This window comes from Sarcophilus harrisii, chromosome 5, assembly GCF_902635505.1.
Source record: "Sarcophilus harrisii chromosome 5, mSarHar1.11, whole genome shotgun sequence".
Lineage (NCBI taxonomy): Eukaryota > Metazoa > Chordata > Mammalia > Dasyuromorphia > Dasyuridae > Sarcophilus > Sarcophilus harrisii.
This window is the reverse complement of record NC_045430.1, coordinates 124,243,776-124,261,311: the sequence shown is the minus strand read 5'-3', so window position 1 is coordinate 124,261,311 and position 17,536 is coordinate 124,243,776. Positions and strand designations below refer to the sequence as shown.

At 36.7% G+C, this 17,536-nt stretch overlaps 1 protein-coding gene across 2 annotated transcripts in view; it reads left to right on the top strand.

Moving 5' to 3' along the window:
- The first annotated feature begins 2,535 nt into the window (after positions 1–2,535).
- ITIH5 (inter-alpha-trypsin inhibitor heavy chain 5) overlaps positions 2,536–17,536 on the top strand; it is an 84,704-nt gene continuing 69,703 nt past the window's right edge. Inside the window, exons 1-2 of one of the 2 annotated variants that reach the window (XM_023504692.2) lie at positions 2,536–2,879; positions 12,874–12,918. In XM_023504692.2, the coding sequence (XP_023360460.1) occupies positions 2,772–2,879; positions 12,874–12,918 (153 nt within the window). In that variant the 5' untranslated portion in view covers positions 2,536–2,771. Of the gene's footprint in view, positions 2,880–12,870; positions 12,919–17,536 lie in introns of both variants that reach the window. The other variant, XM_003771411.3, reaches the window with a different exon arrangement.

Below are 17,536 nucleotides of genomic sequence, written 5' to 3'. Positions count from 1 at the left end.
ATTTGTAAGCTTAACATATTTGCAATAAGAAATATTTGACACTAAGATAAGTCATTAATTAATAATCTGCCACCACTGACATCTTGCAGTTGCTGCTGTCGCTGTATTTTATTTAATGGCTTTTAATTTATTTTAAATAATTACTACTTAGAAAGAAAAATAAAGAATTGGTATATAATTGGAAAGGGTGAAATTTTCCCTACTATGGTAGAGATATCAGTAAGCAGTTTGCAAATATTCCTATTGTAACACCATTGGCCATTATTATTAATCATGTCCTGAATTCCACATATCTTGTCAGGGCTAACCTACGATACTAAATCTCCCACTGTTTGAAGAACTGGTGTTTTATTAGGGACAGTAAGGGAAGAATTTTGGCATTATCTATTGGATTAGGAGTTTGTTTTTCTAATACTCTGCATTCTAGGTTTGGGTGCCAGATGGTGAAGGGAAGGAAAAGGACTACATCCCAGGGTAAAATGGCATTTGCCCATCTTGGATGGGAGAAAGGGAAAGTATGTTGTATTGGATTCAGTAACAGTGAATGGAGGGAATAGGTTAAAAAAAAAAGTAGAAAAAGGGTGGCCAGGTTAATTGCCAGCAGATGAAGAAGCAGCAGGATATATTGAAAAGCATTTTTTTTCTGTCATCAGAAGAGCTCTGATTTGAACATCAACTTCAACATTATGGGCAAATCATTTCATCTCTCCAAATCTGTTTTACCTTAGCTCTAAAAATGGGGATTTTAATATTTATCCTATATCCTTTACAAGGTTATTGTAGTGAAGGTATGAGCTTCCACTCCCTTTCTTTTTTTTTTTCCTTTTTCTCTTTGAACTCAGATATGGAATTTGATTGACTTAAAGAACTCCTGGTGATGAATTGGTAGAGCTTTCAAACAGCAACACTTCTGTAATTTTTAGTCTTAGAAAGTTGTCTTGGAAAACTAAGAAGATAAGTAATTTTTGATGGGAAAACCATTTAATTGCTGCCAGTGGTGGTAGAGATCTGGAAGGAAAGAAAGGAAGGAAGGGAGGAAGAAAGAAGGAAAAAAGAGGAAGGGAGAGAAAAAAAAGAAAAAAGACAGGAAGAGAGAGAGAAAGGAAGGAAGGGAGGAAGAAAGAAGGAAAAAAAGAGGAAGGGAGAGAAAAAAAAAGAAAAAAGACAGGAAGAGAGAGAGAAAGGAAGGAAAGAAGGAGGGAAAGTCTGATAAAGATTGGAAGAAAGTACTTGGTGGCTATATGGAAAGTTTGACTCTGCAAACTTAATAGCAGAAAAGTTCTCCACTCCACTTCTCAGGCAAAGACTTCTTTGTTCATATGATTCAATTAACTCGTTTCCCATTGCTTCTAAGATAAACTGAAAACTCTGTTTAACTTTTTAAGACTTACATGATGAGTCCCCAACCTATCTTTCCAGTCTTCCTGTACATTACTTCCCCTCCCAAACTCTGTCCTATAGCCAAACTGGGCTTCTTTCTATTTCCCATATATGATAGGTCATTTCTGTCTCTATTACTTTATTTTCATTGACCATCCTAGTACTTTGGAATGCACTCCTTCCTTTTCCTTTGCCCCAGAGTTCTTCCCTTAAAAAAACCAAAAAACCAAAACAGGCTATATTTTGCATGAAGCCTTTCCTGATTCCTGCTATGCTCCCCTCCTCCAGGTGCTACCATCCCTCATAAACTATCTTGTATTTAATTACTTTGCATATAATTGTATTTATTCTCTTGATAGTTACACAATATGTACTTTTTGTGAACTTGTTTTCCTCATTAGAATGTAAGTTCCTAGAGTGTAGAAATTGTTTCATTCTTGCATGTCCAATGCCTGCTACAGTTACCTGCAGGTACAAATTAGGTTTTCTGTAAATACTGGTAGACTTTTGAAAAACACTCAAGGGATTAGATGGATAGGAAGAGGTGAAAGTTGTGTCTGGTTGGGATGAGAACTGAGTTCCCAAAAAATTGAAACAAAGGAAAAAAGGCGACTTTGGACAAAAGGGAAGAAGGAATGGGGAACCACAAATGTCTTTGTAGGTGATAATAAAGAGTATGCAGGTAAGAGGACGTAAGTGGTTCTATATTATTTAGGGTCTTGGGGATTGTGCATTTGGAGGGAGAGAGAGTCATTCACCTGAGAAGTCACCTAGTCCAATAGTCTCACTTTGCAAATCAAGCAACAGGACACCTCATAGATACTGTGTCCCAATCGGGATTTGGACTCAGGTACTTGACTCCAAAGCATTATTTCCTTCGCATCACACAGTGTTGGAGTTGGGGAAGCGTCAAACAAGCTTTGTAACTTTCCCTCTTGACTGTGTGTGTATGCGTATTGGGGGGAGAGTCGGGTAGGGTGAAACGTGGGGGTGGTCTCGGGGTCCCAAATTTAAACAGTTTTCAGTACCAGCGAGTATCCTTCCAGGGGTGTCCCTGCTTGGCTTGAGGTCGTCTCTGACTCAGTAGAGGGGCTGGATCGGTCCAGGCGGAGAGAGAAGGAAAGGGCGGGGGCCGGAGCTGGGGGTTGGGAAGAAGGGGGGGTCGGTGGAGCTTCTCCCACCCAGTTAGCTTTCGGGCTGCCTCTTCTCCAGCTGGGAGGCAGAGGCCGAAAGACTGGGAGGAGCCAGAGCCGGGAGCTGCAGCTGCCGCTGCTGCTGTTACTGTTGCTGCTACTTTTTCCCATCTCCCAGCCTCGGGCAGTCTCCACGGATCTGCCCTCTTGCTGCTGCTCCCCGCTTCAGGATCTCTAGCTGTCTCTCTCCTTTCCAACATGCTTCTGATCTTGGGGCTCTGCTTGGGCCTCCCGCTCTGTATAGGGCATCAGGATCCCCTGGTGTTGGCGGAAGAGCTGGAAGAGGCGCTAAGATGGGACGCCCCAGTAAGTATGAGAACTTTGACCGAGGATGATGGTGGGAACCGGTGGAGTGGGGAGTGAAGCGTTTAGCCTTTTTATAATCCGGACAGTCTATTCCTCAATCTCTGTTTCACTTGCCTAATTTTCTCATCCCTACTTCTTGTTTTGGAAATTCGAATGCCTGGTTCCCCCATCTTCTCCCTTGATTATCGGGGGTCTCCCCTTGTGAGTTTGCTGTCTAATAATCAGGTGCATTGCATCTGGCTCGCTCTTAACGTTTTCCAGTCTCTCAAGCGAAGATCCTTTCCCGCTCCTCCTCCTCACTTTCCATTTCAGTACTGGAACTCCAGGTTGAGTAAACTTCTTGGCCCCACTCACCGGCTGCCGGGGTTGTGGCAGCTTTTTAAACCCCAATTCTGATTTTGGAGCAAGAGAAGTTCCTCACTATATTCTGGGATATTTGGTATGTGGCTTCTTATTTGATCCCCGGAAGGTGATCTCATTTGATTGCTTCCTTGCAGGGCTCTAGGAAATGTCACTAATCTCCTACAAACGGGGGTACCTTATTTTCCCACCTGAAAGGTGGAGAAAACATAATACCCATTCACATAGTGTTATGAATAGATTTTGCCTATCTTAAACTACATGAGATATAGTGACTAGAGCCTTGGAAGAGGAGTCAAGAAACAAATTGGATACCTGGATTTGACTTCTCATTTTCTCATTAACTACTTGTGTGATTTAGAGCAAATCTCTTAAACTCTCTGTTTAGTTTCCTCACTCTTTCAAATGAGGAGGTTAGAGAAAGGATTTCTAAAACCCTTTCCAGCTTTAGCATTTCATAACTTGGATGAATGAGCATTGCTTCTTGGGAATGAAGAAATAGAAAAGATATAGGCACTTAACAGATGACTTTTGGGGTGTTCTTAATTTTTATTGGTATCTTTTATTTTATAACACCTGCCTTTCCCAATATGCCTCTCTCTCCCTCTCCTTCTCCCAGATAGCCATCACTCATAATAAAGAATTTAAAAAGGAAAACTAAAACCAAACAAAAAACCTCAGCCAAACTAATCAAAACTCCAGAGAAGTTTTATAGTACACACAGTGTTCTGCATACATGGCCTTCTACTTCTAGAAAGAAGCTGTGGGTGTTTTTCATATCTTTGGGAGCAAGGCTTGGATATTATGATTTCAAAGCATTCAGTTTCTATTGCTTGGTATTATTTTTTCCATTTACCTAGTAGTCAGTGTATATATCTTTTTTTCCTGGTTCTGTTTATTTTACTTTGCATCAGTTCATATAAGCCATTCCTTTCTTTTGTGTTTTCTTCATATTCATCATATCTTAAAGTAACATGTCATATAACTCTCTCTGGAGGAGATCTTCACAATAACTTTGCAAAATAGGTGCTATTTTAAAATTTACTCCATTTTACAGGTGAGAAAACTGAGGCAAATAGAGATTTAGTGATTTGCCTAAGGTCATAGAATTAATGTCTGAGGCCAGATTTGAATTCAGGAATTCCTGATTACAAGTCCAATACTCTATCCATTATATCACCAATTGCATCCAACATTTATCTACTGCAAATTATTTAACCATTCCTTGACAAATCAACATCCACTTGGTTTTCAGTTCTGCTATAAATATTTTCATATATATGGCAATTCTTTTTTTCCCCCACAAATCTCATGGGGGGTGTGTGTATTATGTTTAGCAGTGGAAATTCTGGGTCAAAGGGTATGGACATTTTAATCACTTTTGTTGCATAATTGTTTTTCAGAATGGTTGGATTAGTTCTTAGCTCTGTAAACAATGCAGTAATGTATCTATCTTCCTACAAATTCTCCAATATTAACTATTCTAATCTTTTGTTAAACATATTTTACCATCTCTCTCACTATTTTCAATTTTTTTTTCTGTAAAAAAGAAGCCTTCATATGGTACTACTGGCTGCCAGCATAGTGAAAATATCTTTTGCAATTATAAGGATGTGAAAACTCTTTGAAAAGCATAAAACAGTATGAGAGTATTAATGTAAAATGTTATATACTTATAGATATTAAAATATATAATGCCACCCTAGGTATCATCAATAGTTATATTTGGGAAAAAATAAATGAGTACCTGTTTCTTTCTCTAGAATTCCATAGTAGATACTGAAGAAAAACCCATGGAGGTATCATGATGGATATTTAAATGTTGCTTTTTCTCAATGGATGTTCTAATCTTTAAAGGATAAATAACTACATGTAATGTTATTTATCCTTGAGAGAGAGAGAGAGAAAGAGAGAAGAGAAAAGAGAGGAGAGAGAGAGCGAGAGAGAGCATGCGAGAGTGAGTGAGAATGTAGACATATGGAAAAGGTATAAGAGAAAGGAAGGGAGAATGAAGACATATGGAAAAAGTAAATTTTCAGGGAGGACCCCTGAAAATTATAGGACTCCCTAAAGAGCGCAGTGTAGTATTATACTTCTAGTTTGGGTGTGGAAATGTTGAGGAATCCAGAATGATAAGGTAGTGCAGCCTTTCTTTCTTTTCCAATATTCTCCAAAATGCTCTGCTGTGTTGTTATTGTGTGGCTGAGTTCCATCAATTCCTCTTGTAACGATCCCCAGCAGGAAATTCAAAAATATTTTTGTATCAGAGGGGTGGCATGGCATAGCTAGTGTGTGGGGCCCTAAAGTGGAAAAACTGGGCTCTCTCTCCATTCTATTACTCACTTGCTGTTTGACAGTAGGCAAATTGTGTTGCCCTTTTCTATTTTGATTTCCCCAAGGCACAAAAGTGAATAGTAATTTTCTATGGGCAAATAATGATTTATCCTTCATATCTCCCAGGAAATGATCTGAAATTCTTACCTACAAATACACCTTCCTATTCCAGTGAAATTAGTTAACAGCTGAACAACCTGTAGGAAGAGTATGCCAGCCGAAGGAAATATTTTGCATGGTTGATGTGTAATTATTCAAATTGGAATATGTCCAGACCACTGTGGCTGTATTATTCCTTGACACAGATGATAGATGACAACTCCAGTGGGCCAGTAATCTCTAGCCCTTGGTTAGGTTTCAAACTTGAAACAACTCTATTTGGGAACTCCCACCATGTTGGGTCATGAACTCTCTCAGGAGGAATGCTAACCCCTAGATTATTGCATTTTCATACAAATATAGAATCTCTGGATTAGGAGCATCAGAGATCACTTAGTCCAATTTGTACATGGACAGGAATTTGCTATCCATCCCTACCTCCATATAATTTCCCTCTCTGGGACTATACCTAAATGTTGGGGTAATTATCTCTTTTTCTCCCTCCCTCTCTCCTCTCTCTTTCTCCCCCTCTCCTTCTCTCCCACTCTTCCTTTCTATCTCTCTTTCTCGATGTTTTATATGTCTGTCTCTGTCTCTCTGTCTGTCTTCTCTGTCTTTCTATCTCTTTTTCTCTCTGTCTCTCTGTGTGTTTCTGTTTCTCTCTCACACTATTCAAATAAAATTAAATCACCACACATTTAGCGACTACTATCTGAGAGGCATTGTTCTGGGTCCAAGGCCCTATCTTTAAGCAGTTTACATTTCCTGATGTTCTTGCATAGTCTTTGCATGTTCTCAGATTCTGCCTAATTCTACTTTAATTCCTGACCCAGTCATACCGTAATATTGCCTTTTCTTTGGGGTTTTAGGGGATTTTTTACTATCAATTACCAACTCTCCTATTCCACTCTCCTTGCCTTTCTTCTTTTTATTTCTTCTTCTCTTCCCTTCTTATTTCTCTCCCCTCTTCCCTCTCACTTCCTTTTCATTCTCTATCTCTCCTGTTTCTTCTCTTTCTCTTCTCAAAGCTTCCTAGGAAGGATCCAACAACTCAGGCAAATCTTGACTATAATGACCTATGGTAAATCTAAATCAAGAGTTATTGAAGGGAACCCATGATGCCTCTCAGACCCATTCACTCCATTTATTTCTCCCCCTTTTCTGATCTAAATCATTTCTGCCTTTCTGCCAGAGGAGAATGTGTTTTTTTCTGAACCAATACATATAAAGAAGCTTAGATCTTCTGGGAAGAATAAAGTTTCTTCTTTACTCTCTTTTTCACCATTTATATCTTTTAAATGTCATAAGCTGTCTCTTTTCCTTTCCCCATCTCCCATTCAACATTGGTGGTCCTTGAGTTGGTCAGAGGAAAAAAAATTTCCCTTTAATTGGGTTTTTAAGGTGTTTCATTGTACCTAATAACTTCTTGTAATTGAAAATGTTTTGAAGAAGAGAGAAGAGTCTAATGTTTATGGCCTGGATGCTGTTATTGCTCTTGCTTTGATCCATGGGAGGTAAAAACTTGGTCATTCATCTTTCTGCATCCACTGCTGCTTCTGCTTTCCATAGGGATTGAGGTTCATTGAGCAGCAAACACACACTGATTGGAAAACACTCCTGCATTGGTAGTCATTGTCATGGACTTTTAGACCTGTAGGCTCTATTTAGTCCAAATCCTTTATTTTAAAGATGAGGAAACTAAGATCTTTCTTATTTTTATCCATTTTCTTCCTTTCTCTTCTACATAATCAGCTCCAGTCTGGTGCCTGTTGTTTTATCAACAATTTATTAAATGCCTACTATGGAATAGGTACAGTATGTATAGATGTTGGAGATAAGAGAAAATGGAGTCATCTCTCTTCTCAAAATTCTATCAGGAAAGGCAACATGTACATGAATGTATATATGTAGGTATGCACATATATGAATATGTATGCATACACATACATAAATATTTAAAATAAATAAATGTAATGAATAATTTGGGGAGAATCACCAGCAGCTAGGTAGGATTAATAAAGCTTGTTGTTTAAGTTGAGCTTTGAATGAAACTCGTGATTCTAAGTGGTGGTGGTAAGGAATGAATACACTTAAGGTACTTAGGAAAGCCTGTGGTGAAGAATCAAGACAAGTATTTTGCATGTGATATGCAACAGGAAGGCAAATTGGACTATACTAAAGAGTTTGAATGGGATCAATAAGGCTAGGAAGGTGTGTTGGAGATAGGCTGTGAAGAACTTGAAATGTCAGTTGCTTTTGTGTCAGTCAGTTATTTGTGACTCCATGGAACATAGCATACTTGGTCCATTTTCTCTCAAAATCTGTCCAAGTTTGTGTTCATTATTTCCATGACATTATCTATCTCATTCTCTGCTCCCCTCTTCTCCTTTTGCCATCAATGTTTTCTCTGACATCAGGGTCTTTTCTCATGAGTCCTGTCTTCTCATTATGTGGTCAAAGTATTTAAATTTTAGCTTCAGATTTGACTTTCCAATAAAGAGCATGAATTAATTTCTCTAAATATTGACTGATTTAACATTGCGGTCCAAGGGATTGTCAAAAGTGTTCTCCAGCACTACAATTCAAAATTGTTGATTCTATAGCACTCCTTATAGTCCAACTCTCACAGCCACATATTACTATTAGAAAAATCATAGCTTTGATTATATAGCAAGATGATATCTCTGCTTTTGAGTATGTTGTCCAAAATTGCCATAGTTTTCCTTCCAAGGAACAAGTGTTTTTTAATTTCATAACTGTAAGTCCTGTCTGCAGTGACCTTTGAGCTCAAGAATATAAAATCTGACACTGCTTCCATTTCTTCTCTCTCAATTTGCCAGAAGGATTTGCATTTGATATTAGAAGTAATATCCCTATTACTAGCTCTTGGAGCTTACTAAACTCCAACTTTATTGAACAGGGCAATGCCATGGACAGACCTATGCCTGTGGAAGTTAAGTGAAGAATGAGAGTGTGTGTGTGTGTGTGTGTGTGTGTGTGTGTGTGTGAACTTGAGATGGGAAGCTTAATTAGGAGGCTATTTTAATACTCCAGGAAAAAAGTTGATGATGGCTTGATCTAGGGCCATTTGCATGAGTGAGGCAAAGGGAATGAGTTCAAAAAATGTGGAGGTACAGTTGACCAGACTTGGTAAATGAGAGGATGTGGGCTGAGGGAATGGGGAGGTGAGAATGACTCCTTTAAGCTAAGTTGTCCTTGCCTCATCTTGTCCCTAGTGTCTCCTCTTCCTTTTATTTTGTTGTCATTTAAACACATCACTTATGATCTTATAAAGGAACCCTTTCACTGATCCATCATCCCAAGGAACATTTACAGTTATTATGGATTCGTTTCCAGGTCCTGTCAGGGTGATTTGCCTGTATTGCTTTATTAATCTTCCCCTTCTAACCAAACACAGTCTTCTCTTTTTCATTGTACTTTCAAAGTATAAAAATGTATTCTAATGGATAGAATACTTAGTAACAATAAAACCTGGAATCAATTCCTGCCTCTGACATAATTGGTAATGTGATCTTGGGTTAGTCACTTAACTTTTCAATGCTCTAAACTAGGGCTTTTAAAACTTTTTCAACTCAGGAACCCTTTTCTCCCTAGTAAATAGGTATATACTGATAATAAATCATAATTTCATGACCACTACTTATGAGACCCCCATATGAGGTCACAACCCACACTTTAAGAAGACAATTCTCTCAACTATAAATTGTAGAAACAGTGACCACCTGTATTGATAGAAGATCCCTATATCAATGAAATCACTGATCAAGTCCCTACCATCTTTTCCATTGAGCTTCAAATTGCCAAATCACATCATGTTTCATTTTCTTGTCTAGACTAAGCTCAGTCTCTGTCAGCTTGTTGGATGGATTGATTAATAGAAGCAATGGGAAAGTACTCACAGAGGACTTCTTCTAAGATCAATAATTTTATTGTCATGGGTACATCTTCCCTTCTACCAGCCCAGTGAAAAGGACATGGTTACCTTGTATCTACCAACTTAGTGATGAGCCTCCCAAACCTAGTTTGGGTGGTCTTTAGATAACACTTGGATTGTGTGTGTCATAAATACCTATCCCCAGTCCCATTGTAAATGCCCAGCTCATTTGTTAGAAAACTGTCAGAGCTTGTGTTGCACTGAAAGAGCTTTGGAAAATCCAGGATTACCTACATAATGCAATGATACACTAGAGTAGGGGTTTAATGGAGGAACTTGGCATCCCATATAATACCTCTGGATCTTCGCATTGCCCTGACTTCTCATTTCTGGCTCTTAGAATCATTCCCTTCGCTAAGGACCAAATCAAGGCCACTTTCTATGGATTTTGTCCATCTTTGATTATTTTGCATTAGTATTTTTTCTGTGTCTATTTTAGCCTTCAAAGAAGGGGAGCTTAAAGCTGGGCCTGGAGTCAGGAGGGCTCATCTTCCTGAGTTCAGATCTGGCCTCAGATATTTACTAGTTCTGGGACCCTACACAAATCACTTATCTTTTTGCCCCAATTTTTTCATCTGTAAAATGTGCTGGGCAAGGAAATAGCAAACCACTCCAGTATCTTTGCCAAAAAACTGCAAAATGAATAGTTGGACATCACTAAAATGACTCAATGATAAGAAAACTAGAACTCTTTAAGAGCCAGGAGTGTTTTTTTTTTTCTCTTTGTATTCCTAAAACCTATCACTGTGCCTTGTAAATAGAAGACAGTTTCTGAATATTTGCTGAATTCATGAAATTGAATATTTAACTAGCAATAGTGAGACTTCCCAATAGGCACCAAAAATCCATGTATGAAAACCACACACACAAAATGTAACCAGCACTTTACCTTTTCAAACAAATTTTGATTCTGTTCATTTTAAGTTTGGCCTGAACTATAGCTATAATGATCCCTCAGAGAGACCTAGATAGTCATCTCAGAAGCAAAAAGCCTACTTCTCTTATTCTCTATGAAATCTGTTTACCAGAAAAATATATTTTACAAAGGAGAGACTTCAAAGAAAATATTTTAGATCAATCAAGCTCCAAGTAAGTCCCATAGGGGGTTGGGCCCTCTTATTGAACCATAGAGTAATTTTGAGTGGTTCCTGACCTCTCTACAATTCCAGGTAGAAAAACCTTATTGTTAAAAAAGACTGAGATATTGGAGTAGAACTGGGTAAGTAGCTGTTCCTTTGGTCTTTTACAGGTTCTGAAGAATTCTTCTCTGTTCCTACCTCATTCTGGGGTTCAAAAATTACCATACAGCCTGAAATTCTCATTGGGCATCTATATGGCTTTCAGCCTAGATACTATGTCTCTTTCCTTTTTTTAAAAAAATCATTGTTTGGACTCCCTTTTATGGAGATTCCATAGTGATTTAAGTAGTGTTCTCTAATCACCATCTAAATGTTAGCCTATGGGTAGCATAAAATGCTGAACTTGGAGTAGAGGAGACCTGGATTTAAATTTTGTCTCAGAGATTTACCTATAAGAACTTAGGAAAGTCACTTCATCTCTCTAAGTCTCAATGTTCCTATTTATTAAATGGGTATAACAATAACAATAGGAAAGTTGTGAAGATCAAATAAAATAATATGGGCATTCTCATTGGTAAACCTAAGAAAACTGCATAAATGTTAGTTATTATTATTTTTATGACAAAAATATTTTATCAGAAAGCTTATAGTCACAGAGCTATAATATTTCAGAATTGGGAGGTGCCTCAGAGGCTATGTAGTTCAACTCTTTCTTGAACAAGAATTTTTTCTACAACATACCAGACAAAGAGTCATCCAACCATTGCTTGAAGACCTCCTGAGGGGGAACTCCAAAGAAACCTATTCCACATTTGGATAGCACCGACGGTCAGGAAATTTTTTCACATGAAGCTTCTCTGCAGCTTTTATCCAGTGTATCCTACATTAACCCTGAAGGGATTGCTAATGTTCTGTATTCAGTACCAACTGAAATATTTTGCTGATGATCTTGATTGTGGCTAGCATTTCTATATCACTTAAAGGTTTTAAAGCACTTTGCAGATATCTCATTATTTTCACAACAACCCTTAGAAGTAGGTGCTATTATTCTTTCCATTTTATAGATAGAGAACTGAGGCAAACAGAAGTCAAATGAGTCGCCCAGTTAATATGTGTATGAAGTCGAATTTGAACTCTTCTTGCCTCCAGGCTTAGGGATCTGTCCACTGCATAACTCACATTTATGTAAAGCTTTTAAGTGTACAAATCAAATTCTTCAAAACAAAACCACTTTTAAGCTTCCTTTTAAGTCTTGTCTTTCTCTTTCATCAAGCTCCATCAATCTTTAGAGTTTTTTTCTTTTTTAATGTTAGGAATGTCCAGTATGTATCTTCCTTTTTCTCTCAGGGGAGAGACTTCCTTCCCTATGATCATCATTTTTAATATCTTATTATGAAATGTTTATTGTCAACTATTATTAGTAGTACTTAATGAAAAGAAAAAAAGAAGACATGATTCTCTTTGGATCTCCCATGGAACATAACACTCAAAGCTGCTTGGTACTAGAATGAGAAAATGTTTGTAGTTAGATTGTGAACTCCTTGCAGACAGGGAATATTTTTCTCTTTACTTTTGTTTCTAGCACTCAGCACAATGCCTGGAACATAGTAAGCACTTAATAATTGCTTGTTAACCTGAGACAGGTAGCATTGGTACCTATGAGAAAACTGAAGCTTGGACTTTCTCAAGAAAATTTCTTGCTTCCTCTAACATACTTTGAGTGAATATTTAATATTTATATCTCTAGTGAAGGTGTTTCCTGATATTTTGAATTAAATTCAATATTGACCACCAATCCATCAAATTTAGACATCTTAATTATATATTAGCTGTTAAAAGTCAGAGTAGTATTAATTTCAAGGCAACAAAGAAGTGAAATAATTTTCATCTTCTCTGTTACATATTGCCTTACTGGTTAAGCATTCATCTGGATGTAAGTATTTTGTCATAGCTTTAGGTAACAGCTCATTTAACTTCTGACATCGAATTTGGTATCCTTACAGCATCCAAAGAGTATGAAGAAGTATTCTGAATTTAAAAGACAGTTTTTTTAGAATAGGATCAAACTAACTCATAAATATAAAGACTCTAATCAGTCATTTATGATTATATTTCATGAATTTTTTTTTGTTGTTTTTTTTTTATTTTTATTTTTTACTTTTAGCAGATTGGACATCGAGTCCCAAGACAGATCAGGCTACAGCAGAGGCTGGTAAGTATATTCATTTGGCATCTGAAAAGCAGATTTTCTTCACTGTACTAATTCCTTTGAACTAGTCCTTGCCTTTGATTAAAGCTCCCTGAAAACTTATAAAGAAGCACTTGCATTAATGCTAAAGTTTGATAGTATTAAGCTTTGAAAGCCATTGTTGTTTTATCAGGCTTTTAAAAAATAGATGTGAGCTTTCCTTTTTGGCAAAGGAACAGATCATGTCAGTAGGAAAGCAAGGACAAACTACTTTAAAAATAATCTACTACATAAGGTTTCAAAGGCCTTCTTACAAAATATAACCAAACATGAAACTTTTTTTTTCCTTTTAACATTTCTCTTCAATTCCCCCTAGGGGCTTAAAAACAACAAAATCTTCTTAGTGAAGTAAACAAATGGGAACATCCACAGATGTAGGCTAAAGCTTCATGGAATGAAAATTGGGCAAGAATTTGAGTGAATTTTGGAGATTAGCAGATTGGGAATTTGGGATAACCTCCAGAAATTCTAATAACTTATTTTGGAGTTTATCTGTTACCCGACTACTGTGTACTCAATGATAAATCATTTCAAAACACTGAAAATCTCTATCACTCTCTAGGGTTTTGTTTTTTTTTTTTTTTAATGCTAAGAATGTCCAGTATGAGTCTTTTTCTCCCTTAGGAGAAAGACTTCCTTCCCTATGATTGTCATTGTTTATACTGTGTTATGAGATCTTCCTTCCCTATGATTGTCATTGTTCGTATTGTATTATGCGATTTTTATTATTAACTATTATTAATAGTACATATGAAAAGAAAAAAAATACATGATTTTCTTAGGGCCTCCCTTAGAATGATGCAGTCAGAACTGCCTAGCACCAGGAAGAGAGAGATGTTTGACGTTAGAATTCCAGCAGCATCCTTTGGAATTGACCATCCTTGACACTCATCTCTTGCTAACCAGCTTTCTCTTAAATTGTTAATCTATTATTTTAAAGGTAATAATATACCTTAGGTATATTAACATATACCTTATTATATAAGGATTTAATATATAAGTCCTTACATATTATAAGGACTTAATATTTATTAAATAAATAATAATTTATATATATTATAAGGACCTTAACAATTAGGTCCTCCATAGTGGGCACAGTGTTGTGTAGCTATACTGAAAGTATCTATTATTTCATGAGTATCCTCCATTGTTGCCAACCCCTGCAAGCTTAAGGAGATAGTTTTCATAAACTAAAGGTCATGGCATATGCTTATAATTCCTCTTCTCAGGAGGCTGAGGCTGGTAGATCACTTGAACTTGGGAGTTCTGAGTTGCAGCTGATTTGGTGTTCACACAAAGTCTGGCAATCAATTTAATAAGCCTCTGGGATTAGAGGGCTATCCCATTGCCTAAGGAGGGGTGAAATAGCCCAGGTCAGAACAGCAGAGAAGGGCAAAGTATTGGAATTAAGCCTGTGATAACCCAAGGTCATGTAATCAGTATCTGTCAGAGGCAGGAATCAAACTCATGTTTTCCTGACTCCAAGGGAAACTGTTTTATCATTCACATGTTGCCATATATTTTGTTAATGTTGTTCAGTCATTTTAGTCATGTCCAACTCTTTGTGACCCCATTTCGAGTTCTCTTGATAAAGACACTGGAATGATTTGCCATTTCCTTTTCCAGCTCATTTTACAAATGAGGAAACTGAGGCAAACAGTCATGTCTCAAGTCTCCAGTTCAGTCAGTTAACAACTTAGTGGCTATCTAAGATTATAAGTTTCAAAGAAATGCTGACCTAAATTCATAGATTTTAGAACTGGAAGGAATCTTAGAGTTAAATGAATCAGTTCTTTTCCCTTTCCCCCCAAACTTGATGTTTCTAACTCAATAACAAGCCAACAAGCATTTTAAAACAACTGTCTGTCAAGTCCTATGCTAAGTACTGGGGATACATAAAAAAATAATAAAAACAAACAAAAAATCCACAAGCTCTCATAGTCTAATGAGGGAAATAACATCCAATGACTTCTGTACAAACAGGATATAGACAGGACAAACTGGAGATATATACAGAGGGAAGATATTAGCATTAAGAGGCTTGGGGAAAACCTTGTTGGGATTTTAGGTAGGATTTGAAGGAAGCCAAGAAAGCCAGGAGACAGAGATATTAAAGAAGGGAGTTCCATGCATGAGGGACAGCCAGTTTTTGAAAATGCCTAGAATCTGGAGCATCTTGTTTGAAGAACAGCAATGAAGCCAAAGTCATTGGAGCACAGAATACTTTGTGGGGAGTATGATGTCTCCCTTCATTTTATAGATTAAGAAATTGAGGGCCAGAGTAATGAAATGACTTTTCCATGGTCACACAGTTAGTGTCTAAGGTGGGATTAAACCTAATCTTCCTGCCTTTTCTGGGAACTTCCCCACCCAATGCAATCACAAATCAATTCTTATTTAAGAAAAAAGTCAATGAGACCTGGGCATATGCCTGGGGTTAATTCAGGTCATCTTTTTGTTACTTGATTTTAAATAACTCAGCTTGAGTCATGTTGAGGACTTTGGTTCATGGATTCCCAAGGTCAGACAGCCTTTCAATCTGTTTTAGCTTTCCTAGGAAATAATGAAGGAGAAATTAGATTGTGTCACAGGAAGAACTTCCTCCACCCTAATTTTCCATTTTTGTTTCCAAATTAAAAAAAAAAAAAATAAATGAGAGTTTGGAAAGGGTTTTGTGCCATTAAGGAATACTCATTGTGAGATGATTGAAGCAACTTTTTATATTTCCTTTGTTCTCATATACTTATGTAGTTTCTCACTTTGCTAGGCATTCAAAGACCTCTGTGATCTTGTGTCTCTACCTATATGATCTGTCTCTTAAAATATCACTCCATTCTAATCGGCCTCACTCTGGCACTGTCCTAGGACAGGTTATTCCTATCTCCATTTTTGCTTATATCCTTTCCCCTTCCCTTTTTATGATGTCCTTTCTTTCCTTTTAAACTTATCTATATTCTCAAGATCTAGTCAGGTTCTACTTCTTCCATAAAGCTACGTTTGCTTATCACACTTCTCAATAATCTCTAGGGAAATAGTTTCATGTAGTGGAAGAAGTATTGTATTTGGAATAAGAAGGCCTGGATTCTAATTACAATTTTTACTTACTGCCCAGGTGAGCTTAGTCAAATCTCTTTGCCTCTCTTCATATATGTTGCCATATGTAAAATGAAATAAATGAGATAGCTTTTAAAGAACCTTCCTGAGATATAAATCCTTTTCTCTAAACTCCGATACTATTTAGAGTAAGTACCACACAGTATAATGTTTAATTTATGGACATTTCTTTCATTTTCCCAATTGGATTGTATATTCATTCAGGGAAGAAACCATGTGTCATTTTCCCCATGTCCACTCCTATTTCAATATGTGCTGTATGAAGCATGAAGTGGAGTATGAAAAAGACTATCAACCATTCTGGAGGGTGGGAGGCAGTGAAGAATGAAGAAGAAAAATATAATTGGTAAACTATTTTGAGCTAAAATGCCTCTCCTTTGCCCAATATTCAAAGACCTCTCAATCCTATTACCAGCCTATCCTTCTATTCCTTTGTTAACCAATTTATCTTTCTAATCTTGTTATTCTCCTCCATACATTTTATGCTCAAAGAAAATTTGTTTGTTTTCCTTCCACAAATATTCTTTGTACTCTTTCACCTCCATACTTTAATGCTGTTTTGTAGGCCAGCAATGATGTTCCTCTCTCACTTTATCTATTAATTTTCATATTGTTATGAAAAAACAATTCACAAATCCCATCTCCCCTGAAGTCTTTCTTGATGCTCTTGGTTGTTTCCTCCTCAGGCTTCACATAATTCTTTGCTTTATAGCCCTTTTAGTGCATTTATCTGTGTGGGTAACTTACTTCTATTAGAATCAAATAAACTCAATGAAAATAAGAACCATAATTTATTAAAACTTTTTATTTCCCTACATTTAGCATAGTGCTCTATATACAAGCACTTAACAAATGTGTGCTAAACAAATGGACCAATGATCTACCATGAGTAACATTGAAAACTTTCTGTAGTCTTGGTTCTTCTCAATAATTCAGTGATCCAAGACAAGCCCGATAAACTTTGGATAGAAAATGCTATCTGCATTCAGAAAGAGAGCTATGGAGATTGAATGTAAATCAACACATGCTATGTTCACTTTTTTCTGTTTTTTTTCTTTTTTTATTCTGTCACGGTTTTTTCTTTTTGTTTTGATTCTTCTCTCCCAACATGATTCATAAAGAAAGGTATATTTAAAAAGTTAATATGCATGTAAAAATAAAATAAAATACATATATGGAAAAAGAGAAAACTTTCTGCAAACAGGTCTTAAACTTTTTTATAGAATTATTTTTTTTATTAAAAAGAGTAGAATTTCTTAGTGTAATCAAAAAATATTCTTTTCCTGTGAAATGGATGTTCTGTTGTTTCAAACTTGAAGCACCATTTTTAATAAGTGCTAAATGATGGCCTGAGAAGTAAGGACAATATGTCCATATATGATAATATTTCAGACTATTAAACAATATAGATCTGGATTCCAGTCTATTTGCATTTCCATTTTTTTTCTTCTTTGACAATATTTTATAA